General features: G+C 41.4%; 1 protein-coding gene across 1 annotated transcript in view; it reads left to right on the top strand.

The window, feature by feature from the left end:
- Nucleotides 1-17,641, top strand: part of LOC306733493 (glutamate receptor ionotropic, NMDA 3B-like) — a gene marked incomplete at both ends in the record, with an annotated part of 67,498 nt that extends 49,857 nt beyond the window's left edge. The window contains 5 exons of the mRNA XM_079214741.1: nucleotides 5,450-5,565; nucleotides 12,636-12,787; nucleotides 14,026-14,190; nucleotides 15,560-15,627; nucleotides 16,672-17,641. Coding sequence (XP_079070867.1) covers nucleotides 5,450-5,565; nucleotides 12,636-12,787; nucleotides 14,026-14,190; nucleotides 15,560-15,627; nucleotides 16,672-17,641 — 1,471 coding nt within the window. The remainder of the gene's footprint in view (nucleotides 1-5,449; nucleotides 5,566-12,635; nucleotides 12,788-14,025; nucleotides 14,191-15,559; nucleotides 15,628-16,671) is intronic.
- Nucleotides 17,642-19,732: the final 2,091 nt, after the last annotated feature.

Raw genomic sequence — 19,732 nt, 5'->3', positions numbered from 1 at the left:
GCTCACTGTGCATAGCAATTCAGTCTACAGGCAACTAAAGCAAACCTGGCCGATGTAAAGGATCTAAAGGCAATTTTAATTCAGAACCTACTGTGAAAATCTTTTGAAATGGAATTCACTTGTGCTGTTTCTCCAGTATGTTACACAGAACATTATTACTACAGTTCACGATGTCACCTGGAGATTTTCTGGAGTTCATCCATAGATAGTATCTGAATCCCCAGTTCCACAGCCTTCCATTGGATTGAAAATGTATATTTTAATCAAAACTTCTACAACTCCACAAATCAAAAGTCAGGGTACCATCTCCAAAATAAATGTGTCATTCTACAGCATCATCAATTCAGCATTTTGGACGCTCTAATTGTCCAGCTCAGGGAGTCTATTTTTCATGTTTGTATCTGACATTTCTGTCGAACATCAATGTGATAGCTCAGTGTAGCTCAATGTAATTTGTGTTTCCGGGTTGATTTTTTTCTTCTTCTTTGATTTCTCTCCACCTGCGGTCATGTGTCAGATCCATCAGCGGATGTTTTCTTATTATAGTGAACACGGTGTTTGCTTTTGCATCTGACAGAGATACCATCACATACTCATCATTTTCTGTGCTGCGTATCTTTACACTCTGCATTAGTGCAAGCTTCTGCTCATCCAGAGACACGAGATTGTAGCACGAGTTGTAAGTGAGGCGAATGCTTATGAAATAAAAAAGATTTAAAAGCCTTCCCCATTTGAGGGATTCATTTTTTGTTCATTAAAAGCGTTAAATGTCGAGTAAGGGCCAGGGACAAATTGATGGAATGAGGGCTGAGGATGAATGGATGAATTGGGGGTGCAACAGGGACTGTGAGAAGATGAAAGCAGGGAGGCAAGGCAAGTTCATTTATAAAACCCAATTAATTCACAAGAGCAGTTTAAAGTACTTTACATAATGCATTCAAACATGAGTACAAATCACAAATGTAAGGGATAGGAACAATTTCAATGAAGAACAAATAAATACCAAGTAGTTCAGGATGTCAGAGAATGGTTATGCATCAAATGTAGTGGAGAAAATAAATGTTTCAAGCTGGTTTTAAAAGATAGCTCAAGTTAGGGCAAGTCTTATGTCTTCTGGAAGTTTGCTCCAACTCTTTGGAGGACTAAATAACGCCTCTTCATGTTTAGTTTTGACTGGGAATGAATAGCAGACTGCTGCCGGATGACCTGAGAGACGAAGAAGGTCATGTTTAGGAGTACAGAGCAGAGAGATTTGGGATTATTTTAGTATGTTTACACGCACACGAGTGTCCCTGTTGTGTGTTTTAACCAATAGAAAACCAACCTATTTTTAGGCCCTTTCCTCGAAAATTGCATACCCAAACTAAAAAGGCTGTATCTCTGCAACCACTAGGGCAATTTGAATAATTTGGGTGTTATAATAAAAGGTAGACATGTGAGATTCTGTTCAGATCTGCAAATATCTGTATATATGTTACTGGTTAAGAGTAAATGAAGATAACACTCAGAAAAAAATGAAAAGGTTTCAGGTCCGCCTAGAAAAAAATGCATTTTCAGGATGATTATTTATTTGAAATGATGCAGCTGAAAGGTCCAACTCTAACCCAAATCATAGCACAATATGTGAGCATTCTCTCTGCAAAGGTTGACTTTGATAAAGTGAAACAGAACAACGTTAGAGGGTTTAGTACATGAGGTCTCCAAAATGGACATTAGGGCACATTTGCGCACATCTGTGACATTTGAATTGCTCCATGTACCAAACCATATATTTAGCTTGCATATTACTTATGGTGTTCAATACATACAAATACAGCAGTTTTGGGCTTTTTTTCATAAAACAAGCTATGATTTACAGTTTTATATAACAATCGCTCAGTCTGCCCCTTCTAGGATGGGATTGGTTTTTAAAAGGTGTGTTTGTCTTATCTAGGTTTTAAATGTGTAGTGACTGATCTCCGTCTAGTCACTCAGCTGGGCGCGGGAGAAGTCCTGTTTCTTACTCGCTTGTTTCAGGTGAGAGTTCAGGCCGTTTGTATCGTTGGGTGAGGTTCCCATTTAATTATATTGCAGGTTTATACAATTTGTACATTCTTGGTCTCCCGAAGTGTTGTTTGCGGTAAAAAACATGTGATCTCCCCGTCACCCATGCATCATTACCCACCTGGCTGTTTCCCCTGTGCCCCATATATAAACTATCATAATAAAATACACACTACCAAAATAAAATACACAGACATAACTAATGACTCCTACAAAATGCATTCCACATTTACCACAATTAAATACACAATTATGTTTGAATAGCCAGGCAAGCAAGGAATACACTTAAATCAACGGCTAATCACTTTGCACTTCATTCTCAATGTCAATGAGAAAGTAAAGTGTAACTCAATAGTAGGAGCCTAAAAGATTAAAGTGTAAGAAAGCCTTTCGATTAAGAAAAGTCTTCAAAATGGATTTAAAAAGAATCCTGATGCAGCGAGCCGGGAGTTCCTCATGCAAGTTTTTTCACAGCCGAGGCAAACCCTCGTTCCTCTTCAGTCTTTAGGCGTGAGGTGGGACAGTGAACACATTCCACCTCGAGGATCTCAGGCTGTGGTTCAGATACATATTCTTGGGCGAAGCCATGATGGGAATTAATACTAATAAGTAACATCTTAAAATCAATAGGGGGCACTGGGAGGTCATTCAAATTGGAGTGATGCACTCTCTTTCCTCTCTTCTCTTTTGCTGTCGAATTTTACACCATTTGCAGTCCATTAATTGATTCTGATTTATACCTGTTAAAAGACTATTATAAGAGTCCAACCGTGAGGAAATAAAGTGGCATTCAAGCTCAGCATGGTTCATATCCGAGCAATATTCCTTAGATGGTAGAAGCACGACTAGAAGACTTGAAGACCGTGTTAGTTTTTTTTGCTAAAGTTAGGTTATCGTCAAATAGCACACCCAGGTTCCGGACATTATGTAGGAAAATATTTTTGGATGCAGATTGTCAGGACCATGATAAGATCTCAGTTTTTGTATGACTTTAATCAAAGAAAATGTATCTGCTGGATTGGAAAGGGATGCGGTCTCTGTAGGCTTTACTGGGAGATACAGCTGTGTCATCAACGTAGCAGTGGAATAAAACTTTATGTCTCCGTACAATGTGGCCAAATTGCTGCATTTTGATGGATTGAAGTCAGATTTTTTTTTAATGTGTGGTTGCACACAGGCAGTCGACAAATATTCTGGGATGCAGCCAAAGGATAAAGAACTGAATTATTGAGAGCAACATATTTACTTCACAGACGAATTCAGGAGGCATTATACCTTGGGGAGCGTTTAAGGTTGGTTTTAAAGTTGGGGCAGGGAACATTTAAAAAAAGAATCAGGAGCCACACTTTTTTTAGATTTGATAACTCTCTGATTTTTTCATTGAAACAATTACAAATTCCTCACTAGATGACTTTCAATTATTACAATTTAGAGGAAGAGAAAGACCCACGGCGTTAAAACGAGCTCTCGGTGCTTATGCTTATAAGTATGAATTAAACAGAGAAATAAATGGCCATACATTCCTAACTGGTACGTTTAATTAAATTATCAACTCATTCATTTGTTGGTAATGTACCTGAAGCCTTATCTTCCTCCACCTCCATTCCACCCTTCTCCATTCTCCTTTATGAGTCTATGTCATTATTCATCCTGCGAGCCCATCCTATTCTATACGTTTAATTCTTGTCTTAATAAAAGGTGCAGCAGATTTTCAAGTGGATGTACAAAGGAAGGTGGAAGTCATCCATCAGCTTGTCCGTGTCTGAGGGATTGGGTGTATTATTTCTGGCGTGAAAATTGAATGACAATTTAGTTCCGGATTCCTCGTTGAAAGTGCTTGTTGTTTGAGTTTTGTTTACCATGCCCACTTAATTTTCATGTTAAGTACTTCCAAGCAACAGACATTGGTCACGTTGAAGGCACAGTTGGGGTTATTTGAAGTGGTGTTGTGTGAGGTACTTATCCATAGTTAGTGTATTACCTTCAGTGGATGGCAGCAATGGATGAGGGCCCCAGCAAAACCAATCAATCAATATCGGGATAACCTCAGTTCTGTAGGTGCAGCACTGAGTCAATAATTCTACATGCTAGAAAAACACAAATCATTCATCCAAGTGCCACACACTGAACACACACTCACAGCTAGAACAACGTATGTTTCTCAGACACAGTGAATACTCCACAGAGCAGCAGCAGAGATGCTGAGATAGTGCATGTGCTGACTGTGTGATACGAGGGGGAAGATACAAAGTGCTTGTTCAGAGAAAGCGGATGAGAACAGGGGAGATGAAGGTATGCGTTTGTGTGCGTGCGAGGTGAAGCAGAAGTGGAAGCTGCAGCAGTGCATGGAGGCAGTAAAATACTATGTTGGAAGAACTGCTGACCCCGATACTGCCCTCAAAATCTGAAGGTGAAAAAGAAACTGATAAGCTTTCTCATGGAGAGACGGATCGCCTCGGGCAACACATGGCAGCTGCCGATGAACACAAATATACAGGCACAGGGAAAGCCATGCAGGCAAAACCTACACACCGCTTCATAACTTACAGTTACCTACACACTCTGATGCACGCTCACACACACACTCCAGTCTCATCCCTAGGCCTGGCATGGGATAACTTCCAACCCTTTTTTGTCCCAAAAGAGTCCCAAAAGAAGTCTATTCTCTCTCTTCTCCCTGTGCCTTGTATTTGACAAGCCTAGAAAAGGAAAAGAGATGTTTCTGCTTCCCCGGCACAGCAAAGACTTTGTAAAGTTAACCTTTTGTTAAGAAGTAAACATCCTGAATAACAAGTTTCAGGTAATTTGATCAGTCTGCTTTTTTTTTTTTTTCCAATAGACTGACTCTGTGAGTGTGCATGCTTTTTCCAATATGAGCATTTATGCTTGTTTATCTGTCTGCTATTCAATTTTGTGTGTGTGTGCACAAATATGTTTGTGCAATTTGTGCATACATCCGGCTGTCTGTGTGTCTTCTTCTTTATCAATGTGTTTATGTGTCGGTTTATTATTCAAATCCAGTGTCTTGTGCCGTGAAACTTATCTCCCTTCAGCGGCAGAGGCTGCCCCCAGACGAGCGCTCTATAATTAGGGGTCAATTAGGGTCAGCTGGATCGATATTGCTGGAGGAGAAGAGTCTCCGGCAGAGTGTATAATGTCTTATCAGTCGGCCACAGTGGCTGTTGTTTTAGGTAATGATGTATGTGTTGACACAGTGTATTAGAATGCAGTTAATCTCATCCTGCTGTATAAATGACAAAAAAAGCGGGATGACAGACCCAAATACAGGGTCCCTGCATGGGTCTGGGGAATGTGAGGAAGTTTGAGGCTAGTTTTCTTTTTTTTAATCTTCAATTAATGCTTCTCTCTCACTCCTGTGCACTGTGTTTGTGTGTTGGTGGTGAAGGACAGATCCTCCTGCCCTGGATGCGTTCATCATGGACAAAGCCCTGCTGGACTTCGAGGTCTCCATCGATGCCGAGTGCAAACTGCTCACTGTGGGGAAGCCTTTCGCCATTGAAGGTGCACCCACACACACACACACACACACACACACACACACACACAGACCCAAGTGTTTTTATTACTTGTGAGGATTTGCTGTCATTCCCTTTGTGGCTGTCTATCTATTGACATTGTAAGGGGCCTTTTGTCCCCAGATTGGCAGGCGAGTCCCCCACAATCTGATTACAATCTCACAAAGAAATACACACACACCAAAATTGCTGCACACGTGTACATAAATACACACCTGTGCAAGGACTCACACAGGATAAACACTGTGCCATGCAATGTTTCATGCAACATCACACAAATGTGCACAAATGCATATATAAAGAAGCACGCACATGCAGAAAGGGGATCAACTACCATTCGCTACATGACTGACAGAATAACACATGGATTCACTGGATGAACATAAAACGCTGCAGGTAAAAGCACTCGATCATCAATTATTAACAACAATGACCAGTCAGAGAACTTTGGAATTGCCGCTTGCAGGTGAAATGAAATGCAGTATAGTCATGAAGCATATACACAGATCCACCGCCAGTCTAAAAAAAAGGCTAATGATCCACTCAGGGAGTTATCGTATTCACGTTTTGGCATACTGCTATAGTGTGTGTGTGTGTGTGTGTGTGTGTGTGTGTGTGTGTGTGTGTGTGTGTGTGCGTGCGTGCGTGCGTGCGTGTGTGTGCGTGTGTGTGTGCACTCCTGACGGTTGTATCCTGTATTCTTGTGCTATTCTTGAAGGAAATTGTTTCCCTTTTTAGATTTTCAGTGGGAGGATTTTTTTTTTAAGTAAAGTTATTGCTTCTACTTCTTCTTCTATATCTGAAAAAGAAAATCACCATATGAACCGTGTCAAGCACGGAAAAAGGAAAAGCCACAAAAGAGAGACAAGAAGCTTACAAAATTTGTTTTATCCTGTTGTCATGTTTTCATGTTAACTTAACAATGTTCCACCTGTTTTCCTTCCTCCTTCTCCACCTTTAACGTGCGTGTGTGTACTAGCAAAACTAAGAGAAAAGAAGTATACATTCTTACATTATTAATAGTTGTAAAAGAAGTTCTCAAATATTAACAGAACATATTTGCAGCATGTAGTGGAACATGCTGACCCACATATGTATGGCTTCAGTTACAATATCCTGGAAGCACTGACATGAAACCCTTGTGCATCACTGCAGTGTTGCTTTGTTTGTCAGGAAGTCAATAAGGTCTCATTTAATTCTTTATTTTTTTAGGTATGGGTACGTAGAGACTAATTAAACAGTTTCACTAATGAGAAATTACCAATAATAAATTATGTTTTTGCTCAAGTAATTAATCGCTTTGCGCAACCATTATAGTCAGATGTACTATTATGACTACAGCAGCAGTAATTACTGCAGTAGTAGTAGTAGGAGAAGTAGTTTCCTGCATGCTATGAACTGAATACTTATGAGCAGTGGATTTTCATTTGCAGAACAAGAGCAAATTGTATCATTTTTACAAATAAAGGTGTCTGACAAGCCGTCATAAGAACTTATGTCTAAAAAAGAAGCCCAGTGCTCTCTTCTATTGAGGAAAAATAAAGGTTATTACACGTTTCATTGTATTCTCCTCACATGTCTCATCATCTACGCCTCCTGAAGGTGACTTTGAAGGGACATTTCCGCTGTCAGAATACATTTATTGAATAAAACGAGTGTTTAAACCTCTAACCCAAACTCTTTTTACAGGTTTCAGAATTAGTGTGCGCACTCATACTTCCACGTGTATGTGTTTCAGTTCAGCCTTTTCTTTTCTCCTCCCACTTCTGAGACACATATAGACAGTAGATGGATGCTAGTAATGGTGCTACATGTGACCAACACCTAACTTTGATTCCATTTCCCTGTCCCTGCTTTGGCGTAGCCTCGGAAAGACCCCACTCCCACACTCCCTTCTTCACTACAAAAGGCAAAATGAGTCAAGGGACATTACTCATAAGTGTGAGGATGAGAAAGCAGGTCTCATTGGTATGTGCAGTGGGTCAGATTTGATGACTACATGATTCATTGTCTACATGAAAAAGGCAGACAAGGAATCCAAGATGCCTTCGCTAGCTATTCACCCCCCACAGCCCGCGTGAGGAAGAATGAGATGGGAGTGAATAACTCAATAAGTCTGAAAAGGAAGAGCAGGAAATGGGCCAGACAGGAAATGTGCGAGAGGAAAAAAAAACACAGGAGGCGGAGAGGAGATGGGGAGGAGAAAAATAACAAGAGAACACAAGATGGAGAAAGTAGAGAGGAAGCAAAACAAAGGTGAAGAAAGGGAGGGCCGGTGAGGGGGTGTGCGCGAGGTGGGAGTTGAGCATAAGAAGGAGATAGAGGGCTTTCATTTGCCCACTGCCAGTTTGCGCCTTTCTGCACAGCGAGTGATAAAAGAGCCAGCCAACAGAGTCTCCTAATCAAGACAAACCTTCACCCCAAGCAGATGGAGTGAGAGGGAGGGGAGAAAGAGACAGAGAGAGAGAGAGGATGAGGGGAAAAAAGGGGGGAGTGTTATTTGGTAGAGGATGGAGGCAGGATTTATAGAGTGGTTTGTGGTCAGGAGATACAGAGAGACGGAGGATTTGGGACTGTGGAGACGCTGCAGGCGAGGTGCTGCTGCAGAAATCTTCAGGCTACTTAAGTGGAGAGAGATGCGGCTGCGTTGTGCGTCTGTTTTCAATGAGTGCTGTTGGGAGATGTTTACGACAGCCCAGACACACCCCATTAATAATATTGCCACTGAACACGCTTGCCGCTTGCCGCTCGCTGCTTGTTTGTGTCTCTGTCTGTGTGTGTATTGTGTCTGTGTGTGTGTGTGTGTGTGTGTGTGTGTGTGTGTGTGTGTGTGTGTGTGTATGTGTGTGTGTGTGTGTGTGTGTGTGTGTGTGTGTGTGTGTGTGTGTGTTTTCTCCGTCCCTGTGTGCATAAGTGATCTGCACAGGTTTAGCCAAGCAGGACGGAACGCGTCTGAAGATCAAAATGAGGCTGGCAGAAAAGTTTGTTTGCCGGGGTGAAGCCATTGTTGGTCGGGCGGCTCACGTCTGACGTACAGACTCCTTTGTCTGCTTACGTGTGTGAAATAAACTTAGATTTAAAAAAATACATATATAGTGCTGGACAGTATATTTTCTATAAATATGTACTGATGGCTACAACAACAAATCAGTCACCATCTTTAATGGTTCATGCTGTAATTACAGGACAAATGTATCAGAGAGAAGAAGAATTGTTACATTTGTAATTTCAACACTAACACATAGAGTATACTCTAACTGCTCCATCACTGATTTAACCATTGTAGTCTTGCAGGAGAACCATTTTCTCCTGCAGGAATGGGGGGGCATATCCTTTGGTACACAGACAGCAGCAATGAATGAATGACCAGAGAAATAGTACATATGGATATTCAAACATTATTTAAAGAAAGAGTTAAAAATACTCGCCAGTATTTGATTATGAAATTACCTTTTAGAACTACAGCACAAACCAATAAATAAATTGGTGCATTGGCGCAAGGATCTTATAAAAATTATTATTCCCAATATAATAATGTTAAAGTTCTGAAAGATCATAACGTCTTTGCTCGGTAAAGAGTTCAACTTTTGATCTTCACTCTAAAAGAAGGTAGTAACCTTTTTATAGCCTATAAAAAGTGTTTTGGAATAAAAGTTAGCGAGAGAGGAGGTGTGTGGGGGATTTGAGCGACAGCTTTGGGACTCGTGATGGATGCATGCGGACGTCTTGGGGGGAAAGAATCAAAACAAATGACAAGTGGCTGCCCACTTGTACTTCACTATTTGACTGAGTGCTCTAAAGAAGTGCGTATGGAGATTGGCTGATGACAGAGAAGTGGAGTCTGTCTGGAGGAGACGTACGGAGACAAAGCAGTGGACTCGGGAGAGGAGCCGAGAGATAAAGACAAGAATGAAGGAAGGCAGAAATTGAACGAAATTGAAGGGGACGACAGAGATAAGGAGTGGACTAACAGAGGAAGAGACTACAGCGGCAATGGTGGGAGAGAAATGACCTCGAAGGGGAACGCGAGGAGAGATGAGAGGGACAAGAGGCGAAGAAGATGAGGAGAGTAGGTAGAGGAGGGCGGAAGCAAAGGGACAGAAGCTTAGACAGTCTTTGTCATGTACCAAGCGGAGTGTGACAGTTACGTGAACCTTTGCTATTCTCTGTTTCTGTCCGCAACCCCCATCAGGCTCACACACCTTGACAGCCAACACACACACACACACACACACACACACACACACACACATAAACTCAATCAAAAACAGCTGCCAAGTCCATGACAATCACGCACGAACACACCAAAACGCTGTTGGCACGACTGTGCCTTTCACTGCGGTGCAGATGGAATGAAACAAACAAACCCCAGGAGGTCTTGTGTATTGCAATAAATCTCCAAGAGGGTCTTTTTGATTCCAAGCTGAGGGATATATTTTTATCATTTTGCACCTGCAGAAATGTGGACCGAACAAAGCAAAACATTTCTCGCATAAGTGTTGAAGTTGCAGTGATACTCGAGGGCTGCCACTTTTGAAATTAAAGCAATGAGCAGCGGTGGGCAAAGTGCTTAAATCTGTTGCTTAATTAAAAATATTGTAGTTATATCCTTTTTATTAGTGTAAAAATATGTTCTGTCTGGTCTCAATTCTCCACATACTGCCGGTGTTTTTTCTTTAACAACAGGGAAATAAGGAAGTCCGAGGCAATACCAATCAAGTCATGCTGAGGCAATTTCTTCAAATCAAGCACAGATGAATATTTAATGTGCTATAACAATGATTTGCATTAGTGCCTGCATAATTAAAATACCTTTGAAGCCGTTAAATCCATATCTGTGACAGTGGCAGGTTGGAGCTCTAATTGCACATAATATTTTATTTCATGTAAACAAACTGTGGAAAGTAATCAATAACCGCAGCTGTCAATTACATGCATGAAGGGGTATAATGTGGTCCTCTGGTATTTGAAAGAAAGCCTCAAAACACTTTGTACTCAAATATAAAGCTAAAAACATGCCTGTTATCATATGAATTTAAACTAAACCGCTGTAAAACTCGAATTAATATGTTGTATTAATGTTACACACTAACAACAGCAACAATCAATACAAATCGCCATCAACAGAGGAACAAAAACACACAAAGATCCACAGAAGAGCTCTAATGTCAGCATGTTGTCAAGTTCTCCTGCAGATGGAGTGAAACTGGCCTTTATTTGGCCTTTGTTGAGAACGGAGTCTGGCATCTGTAACCGGAGGGCATGAGTATGAAGCGAGCGTGAGAGGATGCTCCGCGTCATAGAGCGATAAGACGGCTGTGGTGATGAGGTCAGGGCGGGTGAGAGGTGGGAGGTTCGCTTTGTTGTTTGATGCTGTGTGGGGTGATTTTTGTGGAAACTGGATGTGTGATGACAGAACAGATGGTATTCTCTTTTTTTATGTATTTTTTTTTCTCAAAGTATGTCATAAAACTGCCAGTAAAAAATACATTATATTGTCTATAGCTGTTATATAGATAGAGCTAGATAGATGTATACTTTATTCATCCCCAAGGGGAAATGTGTTTGTCACAGTAGCAAGTTACATAGAACAAATATCAATAAGGAAAAATACTCAATATATACAACAAAACAGCAGAGCATATTCATTTAGGAAATAAAACAGTAAAGAAAGTGCAAAAAATGCAAAGTATATGCAGTGTAGATGAAGTGTATATAAGTATGTACAGTGACTAACAAACAACAAAAGCAACGCAAGGGCTGTTGATGTATTGATGTCTGAACTGTTATGAAGTGTCATATACCGCTAAACATTATCCAGGTGAGTTTCAGGGGACCCTGACTGACACTAACACTCATGGAAATGTAGTCAACTAAGAAATTAGATAACCAATCACACAGATGAAAAAAGAGCAATTCAACTAAAACTAAATAAAAATGCTACATAACGGCAAAAATACGCGACTGTTGAAATCTTGAGTCACGTTTCGTGACTCAAGATTTCGGTGCTGTGCTGTGTGTGTTGTGACCAACTGCTCATTTTCACAGAAGTAATTTATGTTACGCTAATAAATCACCTCAGGGTGCCCACATCCATGCGAGGGCATAACCCAAGGTAAGGTGCACAGTCAGGTAAAATATGAGCACCCTGTCCACTGAAGGTCTGGAGTCTGAGGGGGGCGGGGGGGGCGACTTGATCCAACTACAACCCCCCCGGAGATGAGGTTACATCAGCCCAAACATCTGACGGATGCTGGGAATGGTAATGGCAATTTGGCATACCTTTTTGCATGCCTTGTAAATCATAACAGACAGCGGGCTGTCCTCTCATCTTATCCCGACATTAGAGATGCCTACGATTATTATTGTGAGGAGCCTCTGTAGCTGTAAGTATTGAAAGTGATAAAGGGAGGAAATAACCGGTCAATGTCAGAATTTGATCCACCACAGTTTGTACTCCTGTACCACAAGGGGAACCTCCATCAGCTTTAGTGGGTTTGTGCTTCGTTTCCCAACACAAATACTGCACCCAGCTAAAAATGTATTTGCCCTGTATATTATGGACTGTACCTGTTTATTCTGAAGCCTGTAAAATCATAAATCTCCTTTTTCCAGAGGGCATCTGCCCTTTGGCTAAGCGCAGCTGGCTGACTGTGGTTTCTTACGCACATCGATGGCCGAAGAGCAAAACCTCCTATCTGAAAGATTCCCTTTCTAAGTTGCTTTCTTGCAGAATTAAATTTTTTAAGGATACCCAATACATAATACAAACAAATACAGTGTAGATAAGAGGTTTCCCCCACTTTTCCTGGATTATTTTGCAGATAGGAGGTTTTGCACTGTCCATCAATATACAGCAAGTTAGTTTCAAGTCTCTTCCTCAGGCACGGCTCTCAGACTCAGACTGCTGCATGTGGCATATGTATTTACACCTGTGTGTGTGTGTGTGTGTGTGTGTGTGTGTGTGTGTGTGTGTGTGTGAGTGTGTGTGTGTGTGTGTGTGTGTGTATACGTGTGTGTACGTGTGTGTGTACGTGTGCGTGTCTCCTCTTTTAGGCTACGGGATAGGCCTGCCCCAGGGCTCTCCTCTAACCCGTAATGTGTCTGAGTTCGTGAGTCGCTACAAGTCTGACGGCTTCATGGACATGCTACATGACAAATGGTATAAGGTGGTGCCCTGCGGGAAGCGAGTCTTCGCAGTCACTGAGGTAAGTCATCGGCGAGCAAGGCTCGTTCATGTATTGTAGACGTGTGCGGTGTGTTAACGCTGAAGGTTTCTGCCTCCTGCACTCCGGTGAATGAGTCTCACTTTGGGACACGGGGGCGGAATTGCCTGCGAGCTATAAGCTCACATGCGACGACACATTCACACTCACACACACACGGGCAAACACAGACAAACACGTAAACGTGGGCCTATTTGCTGACCTTAACCAGAGTTACAGGCACACACTGGCTGAGTGTCGATACTTATTTGTGTCTTACAGCAGAGAACTCTCAGTTCTCGCCCCCTCCCTTTTCTCTTCTCTCCTTTTTTGTGGAGAGCTGGGGCTCTCTGGACAGAGCACATTGTCTGTGTCTATATAACTTGTTTGTGCACAGAGAAGCCATTCAGCTCCCTTCGGCCATTCCTTTTAAAACCTCTACTTCAAAGTTAAATCACATTAGAGCAATAAACGATATTAAACAGTCATCGGTGGCCACGGCAAAATGAGTTCCTCAACTTCAACCGGCATCAGGAAGTTATTACTATTCATCCCATTTGAGGCCGAGAGAGCAGGTTACTCTCAAACAATGCGGGCGATCTTGCCCTCTGGATTGGGAGCAAAAGGAGGTCAGCATTGTCACTGATAGATTTTCCGAGTCAGCAGGGGGGCTAATTGCCATCGGAGGCAATGCTGAAATGAGGCGGGTGAAGGAAACATGATTAGAGAGTATTGGAAAAAGCTCGCTACTGTCTCTTCCACTTCCTCCAGGCCCGTGAAAGCCTCATAAGAGATAGACATTATGTCAAGGGGAATGTGGGCGAAGCCAAATGGGAACAAACTGCTCTTCAATTAACCATCGTCTCTTTTCACCGTCGCCCCGCTAACTGCTGTTTCTTTCAATTACTCTCAGTTGTGCTTCCCGTCTGCTCTTTATGCTTTTTATTCCTCCACATCCTTTTCTTTTTCAAACATGTCTTTTACGCTGTTGCCCTCAAGTCTTTATTTCTATTATTGTGGGCTTTCACAGGCAAACCAGATATGCACAGCGGCAGAATATCAATTCCATATTCACAAAAAGTGGCCTAAATGGCAATTATGTAAATACAAGTCATCAATCCAGTGTTGGCTTGAGTCTTTACTAATCTGTGTCTCTCCCCCAAACCCCTCTCTCTCGCTCTCTCTCTCTCTTTCTCTCTCTTTCTCTCTCTCTCTCTCTCTTTCTGCCATCACACTCTCAGACTCTTCAGATGGGGATCCAGCATTTTTCGGGCCTGTTCGTGCTGCTGTGTATGGGGGTGGGCGGGGCCTTGTTGACCTTGGCAGGTGAACACACCTTCTATCACCTGGTCATCCCTCGCCTCCGACGCACGCACACACTGCAGTACTGGCTGCACACCAGCCAGGTGAGTGAATGTGCACTGTACGGATATATGCACACACACACACACACACACACACACACACACACACACACACACACACACACACACACACACACACACACACACACACACACACACACGCGCGGGACTTACTGCTCATCTTGCAGGGAACCTGCGCCCTCTACTGTTGGAAACTAGCATTCAAGATCAAGACTCATATTTGACTTAAAACCTCATCATATCATGTTTTATACTACATATTTCAAATGATCAGTTATACAACTTTGCGCTAAATGTATTGCTAATAAGCCCTTTGTTAATTAACTCATTCAACTTCTAATTGTGCCCTATAACGTTTCCGTAATACTTCAAATTAATGAGTTAATTAAGTTAAGAGTTATTAAACTGTTACGATTTGCAGTGCTTAGTTTGTTTCTATTGTGAGGCAAGTGATTTGTAAATATCTTCCACAAATATATAAATCTCAGAAATTAAATATATATATATATATATTTATATATATATATATATTTTAAATCTACCTTTTTATACAAAATATTGTTTTTATCACGTTTCGCTGCATGCAACATACTTTAAATGTGCTTTATTTAACATACATCTTAAATCTGTAGTTTTCTAAAGAAAGGGATACAAATAAAAATAATAAAAAGAGATCTGTAGCTTTTTTTTGCAATAAGGCTGTTAGAGAATTGCTTCCTTTATTACAATGTGCACCACGAGAGACACAAATTGGGCATTTAAAGGTCATAGTTTGTTTTTTTATGAAAGTCTAGCCGTTACCAAATGAGGTGCCCATGGCAATATTTTTGAGTGAATAATGGAAATCAAGACTGCTGTTTGTTACAGCTCCTCTCAAAGGGCAACCACTCCTGGGCGGCCGTTAGCATTCATCACAACCTGCTCTGCTATTTGAGAGGATGACATCTGAGTTAGTCCTTCAGGATAATCTTTACCTGAAGTGAAAGTCTCTCTTTCCCTCAGATATCTTCAGGTGAATATATATCAGGAAGAATTAAAGCAGAGTCATGCCTTCTATCTCAAGAGGTTGGTTATAGGAGAGGGTTTTTTCTCTCAGTTAAAGCTTGGTAAATCAAAAAAAGGCTTTACTGATGCCTTGACCTCTTCAGGAGTTTTAAGCATTAAAAGAACTGTCTCTCACTGAATTTACAATCATTTATTAAATTATTTAGAACAGGAATAGCTGTCACTGATGTTCTGTACAACTGGGTCGAATAATGATAATATCAGAAATTCCAAATGCGTCATCTCTCCCGGTTTATTTTAGCGCTGGGAGCTGATGAAGTGATAAACACATTTCACATTACATTAGTTATCTTATATATTTATTTCTTTCCTTGTCTGCTTGCAGAAAATTCACAGAGCCCTCCACGCCACGTATGAGGACGATGGGAAGGAGCTGACCGACCTCGACCAAAAGTAAGGAAGTCACTCACTGACTCGATTGTCACCTTCCATTTGAAACGCCCCGAATAAGTTATGTAATAAGTTATGACACACAAATAACGCTATTTGTCTGGAAAGTTGTTTTAAGATCGGATCAAATGTAACTTTCCTGTCGCAAGTGCAAAAAAAAATACCTTGAGTAGAAACTACTTTTAACTTATTAAAACTTTAAAGGAACAGTTTGACATTTTGGGTCCAAAGATAACAGCATCTGTCTACCAGCAGCTCTAAGCTCTCTAATTCACACGCTACATCCTGTTTGTTTAATCCGTTCTCGCCTGCTGACGCCTCAACATCAACGTACAGACTGGTTATCGATCTTCTCATCTAACTCTTTGCAAGACAGCATCGGCATATTCCCAAAAATGTAAAACTTAAACAGATTTTTTTTCACTTTCATAACTTGAAAGAAAAAGTGACTTTAGATGGATATTTCTTTCCTCATGTCCTTAAACAGACCTGACCTTTTTATTTAGTTGTATGTAAAACACAAACTGAAGTGACATCGTCAGGATTTAAAAATCTCATATTGAATTTCTGAGATTATTATCATTATTTGACCCAGTTGTACAGAACAATCAGTGACAGCTATTCCTGCTCTGAATCATTTAATAAATTATTGTAAATTCAGTGAGGCAGTTCTTTTAATGCTTAACATTCTGGAAGAGGTCAAGGCATCAGTAAAGCCTTGCTTTGTCTTTTTTATTTATTATAAAGCAGGTCTAGGTGCTGTACAAGTACACAAAAACTAAATCCACTGAAAATTGCACACAGCCCGTACTATGCTTTTAATTCAGTCAGACAGTGTGAGAAAAATATTGTTTTTTAATCAGTAAAGCATGTGAAAATGAGCATGATAAGTCTTATTTAAGTAAGATAGTACTGCTTAGTCTGCACTTAATAATAAATTGTATATATTGTGTGTTTGCTAATATGAAAATGTATCCATGTATACTGCTGTACAGTATATCTCACTGGATATATACCCTTTGCTGTGATCTTCCTCTCTTTCACTAGCCCCTCCTCTTGTATCTCAGAGAACTGCACTCTCCACAGGAAGCAGCATCAGCCTCCTCCCCCGTCTCCTCCCACATCCCTCCCTGCTTCCACTTCTGCTGGAGACACCTGCAACTCCTCGCCCTCCCACGAGCCCAAGGAGAAGCGTGTGCACTTTGACCTGGAAACCCTGCACAGCTACCGCCTGCGCACACACACCGCCTCGGTGCGCGGCAGGCCCGGCATGGTCGGTCGTCCCGGCCTCGGCCTGGGAGGCTGGGGGCTGGGAAGCCTGGGGGGTTTTACCTCTACCCCTCCGCAGATTAGCCTCCATGCCAACGGGGGCCCTGTCTCTTCACTGGCTTCCGCAGGCTTAGTGCTCTCGCCGCTGGGGAGCAGGGCCGCTCAGACCAGCCTGTGGGAGGGGGAGCTCCAGGACCTGCAGGGGAAGATCGAGACGTTCCGCACCCAACTGAGAGATGCCCTGGCCAGAAGAGCGGAGATCCAGAGCAGCCTGGAGAGAGAGAGGTGCGGCCTCGTGCGCAGGGACACCAGCCTGGAGAGGGAGAGGGACCGGCAGAGGACACAGACTATTAACACAGACAGAAGTAGCTCCACTCAGCCCAAACTCCCCGAGAGAGACAGGACCGGCCAACTGCAAACCCTCAATAATCAACAGACGGGGAGGGATAACCAATCAGGCGGCCCCTGGCCTCTGGAGCACGGGAGAAGCAGCCAATTGAACACAGTGAACAGTTTGGACAGAGGGCGAGCAAACCAGTTACGCTCCGTAAACACTCTGACGGGAGAGAGGACTGTCCAATCACGCACCTCCACCAGTTTGGAGCGGAGTCGTGTCAACCAACCAGCAGCCGGGAACATGCCCGTCCAATCGCGGAACACTTCTAGCCTGGACAGACAGATGGCTAACCTATCACGCACTCTGAACACTCTCGAGACCAACCAATCGGGTGTCGGCAGTGAGACTTAGAGGAGTGCAGGTGGTGCTTGCATAGCCGTGGGAAGATGGCTTTGTTGGGAATGGGTGAAGTTTACGGGGACGCTCGCTGGAAAATGGCAGTATATGTTAACTCACACCATTACTTATACCACACATTTTACACACAAAATTCCAACTAAAAAACTTTAACTACAATTAAAGAACTCGTTAAATGTCTACATTATCCATGAAATCATTATTAATAAGCAATGTATGCTTGTGGAATGAAAGCCTATATATTTTTCAGAAAAAAAACAGATCAGAAAAAATCTATCTATATATATATATATATATATACATATATATATATATATATAGCCATGACAATATGGTTGATGCTAAAATGAAAAGCCCATCATCTGATAATAATCTGGCCTATTTTATTGGCTAAAGAGGCCGACAAGCACATCGAGACATCAGCGACAAGAGCACAGGAAAATAGCCCAATGTTTGAAAATAAACTATTTAGAAATACACATGGAACATCTGTGTTGACAGAGATAAAGATGCTATATATTTTAAGTAATTCAAGTAATAATTTCCCAAAAAATGTGAATGATAAAGGAAGAAAACTGTGAAAAAATAGTGGTACAGGCTGAAATTAATGTACCTAAATAAAAAAAACGTGAATTCAATAAAAAAAAAGGCCTTTTGTGTGTTGACACCTTGTATCCTTGTGTGTATCCTCCCGCCATCAACACTGCAACACTAATACTCACAACGTCAAAAACCCATTTTCGGATATTTTTATTGCAAAACCCAACCCTCGTAAAAAGTGTCAAAACTAAAAGATTTGCGAGCCCGTCCAAAACAGATGCTTTGAGGCGGTAATTACTCCAGTGATTTGATTGTTCCTGAATGAAATCATCATATTATGCACATTATGATGATCCACATTAAATGCACATTAATGGAAAACGTGTACCCAAATACACACCTCCAGCCCATGTCATAGCAGCAACTCAAAGTACCATTGCACTTACATAGTTTTGCCCACATTGTTACCTCTGTATTACACATCACGTTAACTACTCATGCGGGCGTGACTCCGCCTGTGAAAGCAATAGTCTTCTGGAGCTCATATGTCCGAGAAAATAATACCTGGTGACAAATAATCATTTGGAGATCTCTTTCTAAGGACTTAAACACAGAGGTTGGTGACCCTCCTCCACATGAGGTCTAATAATAAGATTCTATGGGGGAATGTATATCCAATATTCTTTTTACGTTAGAGACAAACTGCAACTTTATGGAAGTGTAAAACTAAATCACTGCAATACCCCTTTAATTGAAGTATGATTTTTGGGGTTGGAAACACAGCGGACCCGTCCCATTACTTGCAGGACTACTTTAACATTGAATGTGTTCACCTCCAGCTGCAGCAACAGGGGTCAGAGTCGTGCTATTTGGGTGTCAGTGTGCTGTAGTTGATGTCTAAGTGGCATATTTTCAAAGATGGTGCTTTATTTTTATCTCCTTCAGACTGTTAGAAATAACAATCCAACATTGTGTTGGTATGAAGCCATGAAAAAAAACACAGAAAAAACATTGCGATCTCAAAGTATTTTCCCTCAACCTTCAATTATTATCTCAAACAGCTCAAAACAGTTGTGTGTGTATATATATATATATATATATATATATATATATATATATATATATATATATATATATATATATATATATAAATATATATATATATCTGCCAGTAAACCAGTGCTGTCAATTTGGAATTAATTTGTTTATCATATTCATTACTGAAGGTACTTATCGGGAATCTGGCAACAATTTTTGCGCTCAGTGAGTGTGTTGCGCATGGATTCACGCTGATTATAATTTAACTGCAGATCTGAGAGAACTCGTGCTGTTTTTGGGGGGGCTTTTTTTGTAATCATTATTACACATTAAAATAGATGTACTATGCTACACCATTTCCACTCAGATAAAGCCTTTGTTATTTATGTTTTGCTTTCTAATAAAACAAAGTGAAGTAAGAAGAGAGAATGAATGATGAAGAGAGAAGGCCCTTCAGAGGTTAGCATATCGGGACTCTCATTCAGTTATTCAGTCAACCACCAGAGG

This window comes from Taurulus bubalis, assembly GCF_910589615.1.
Source record: "Taurulus bubalis genome assembly, chromosome: 1".
Taxonomy (NCBI): Eukaryota; Metazoa; Chordata; class Actinopteri; order Perciformes; family Cottidae; genus Taurulus; species Taurulus bubalis.
The sequence above is the reverse complement of the archived record's forward strand: the minus strand, read 5'-3'. Positions and strand labels throughout refer to the sequence as shown.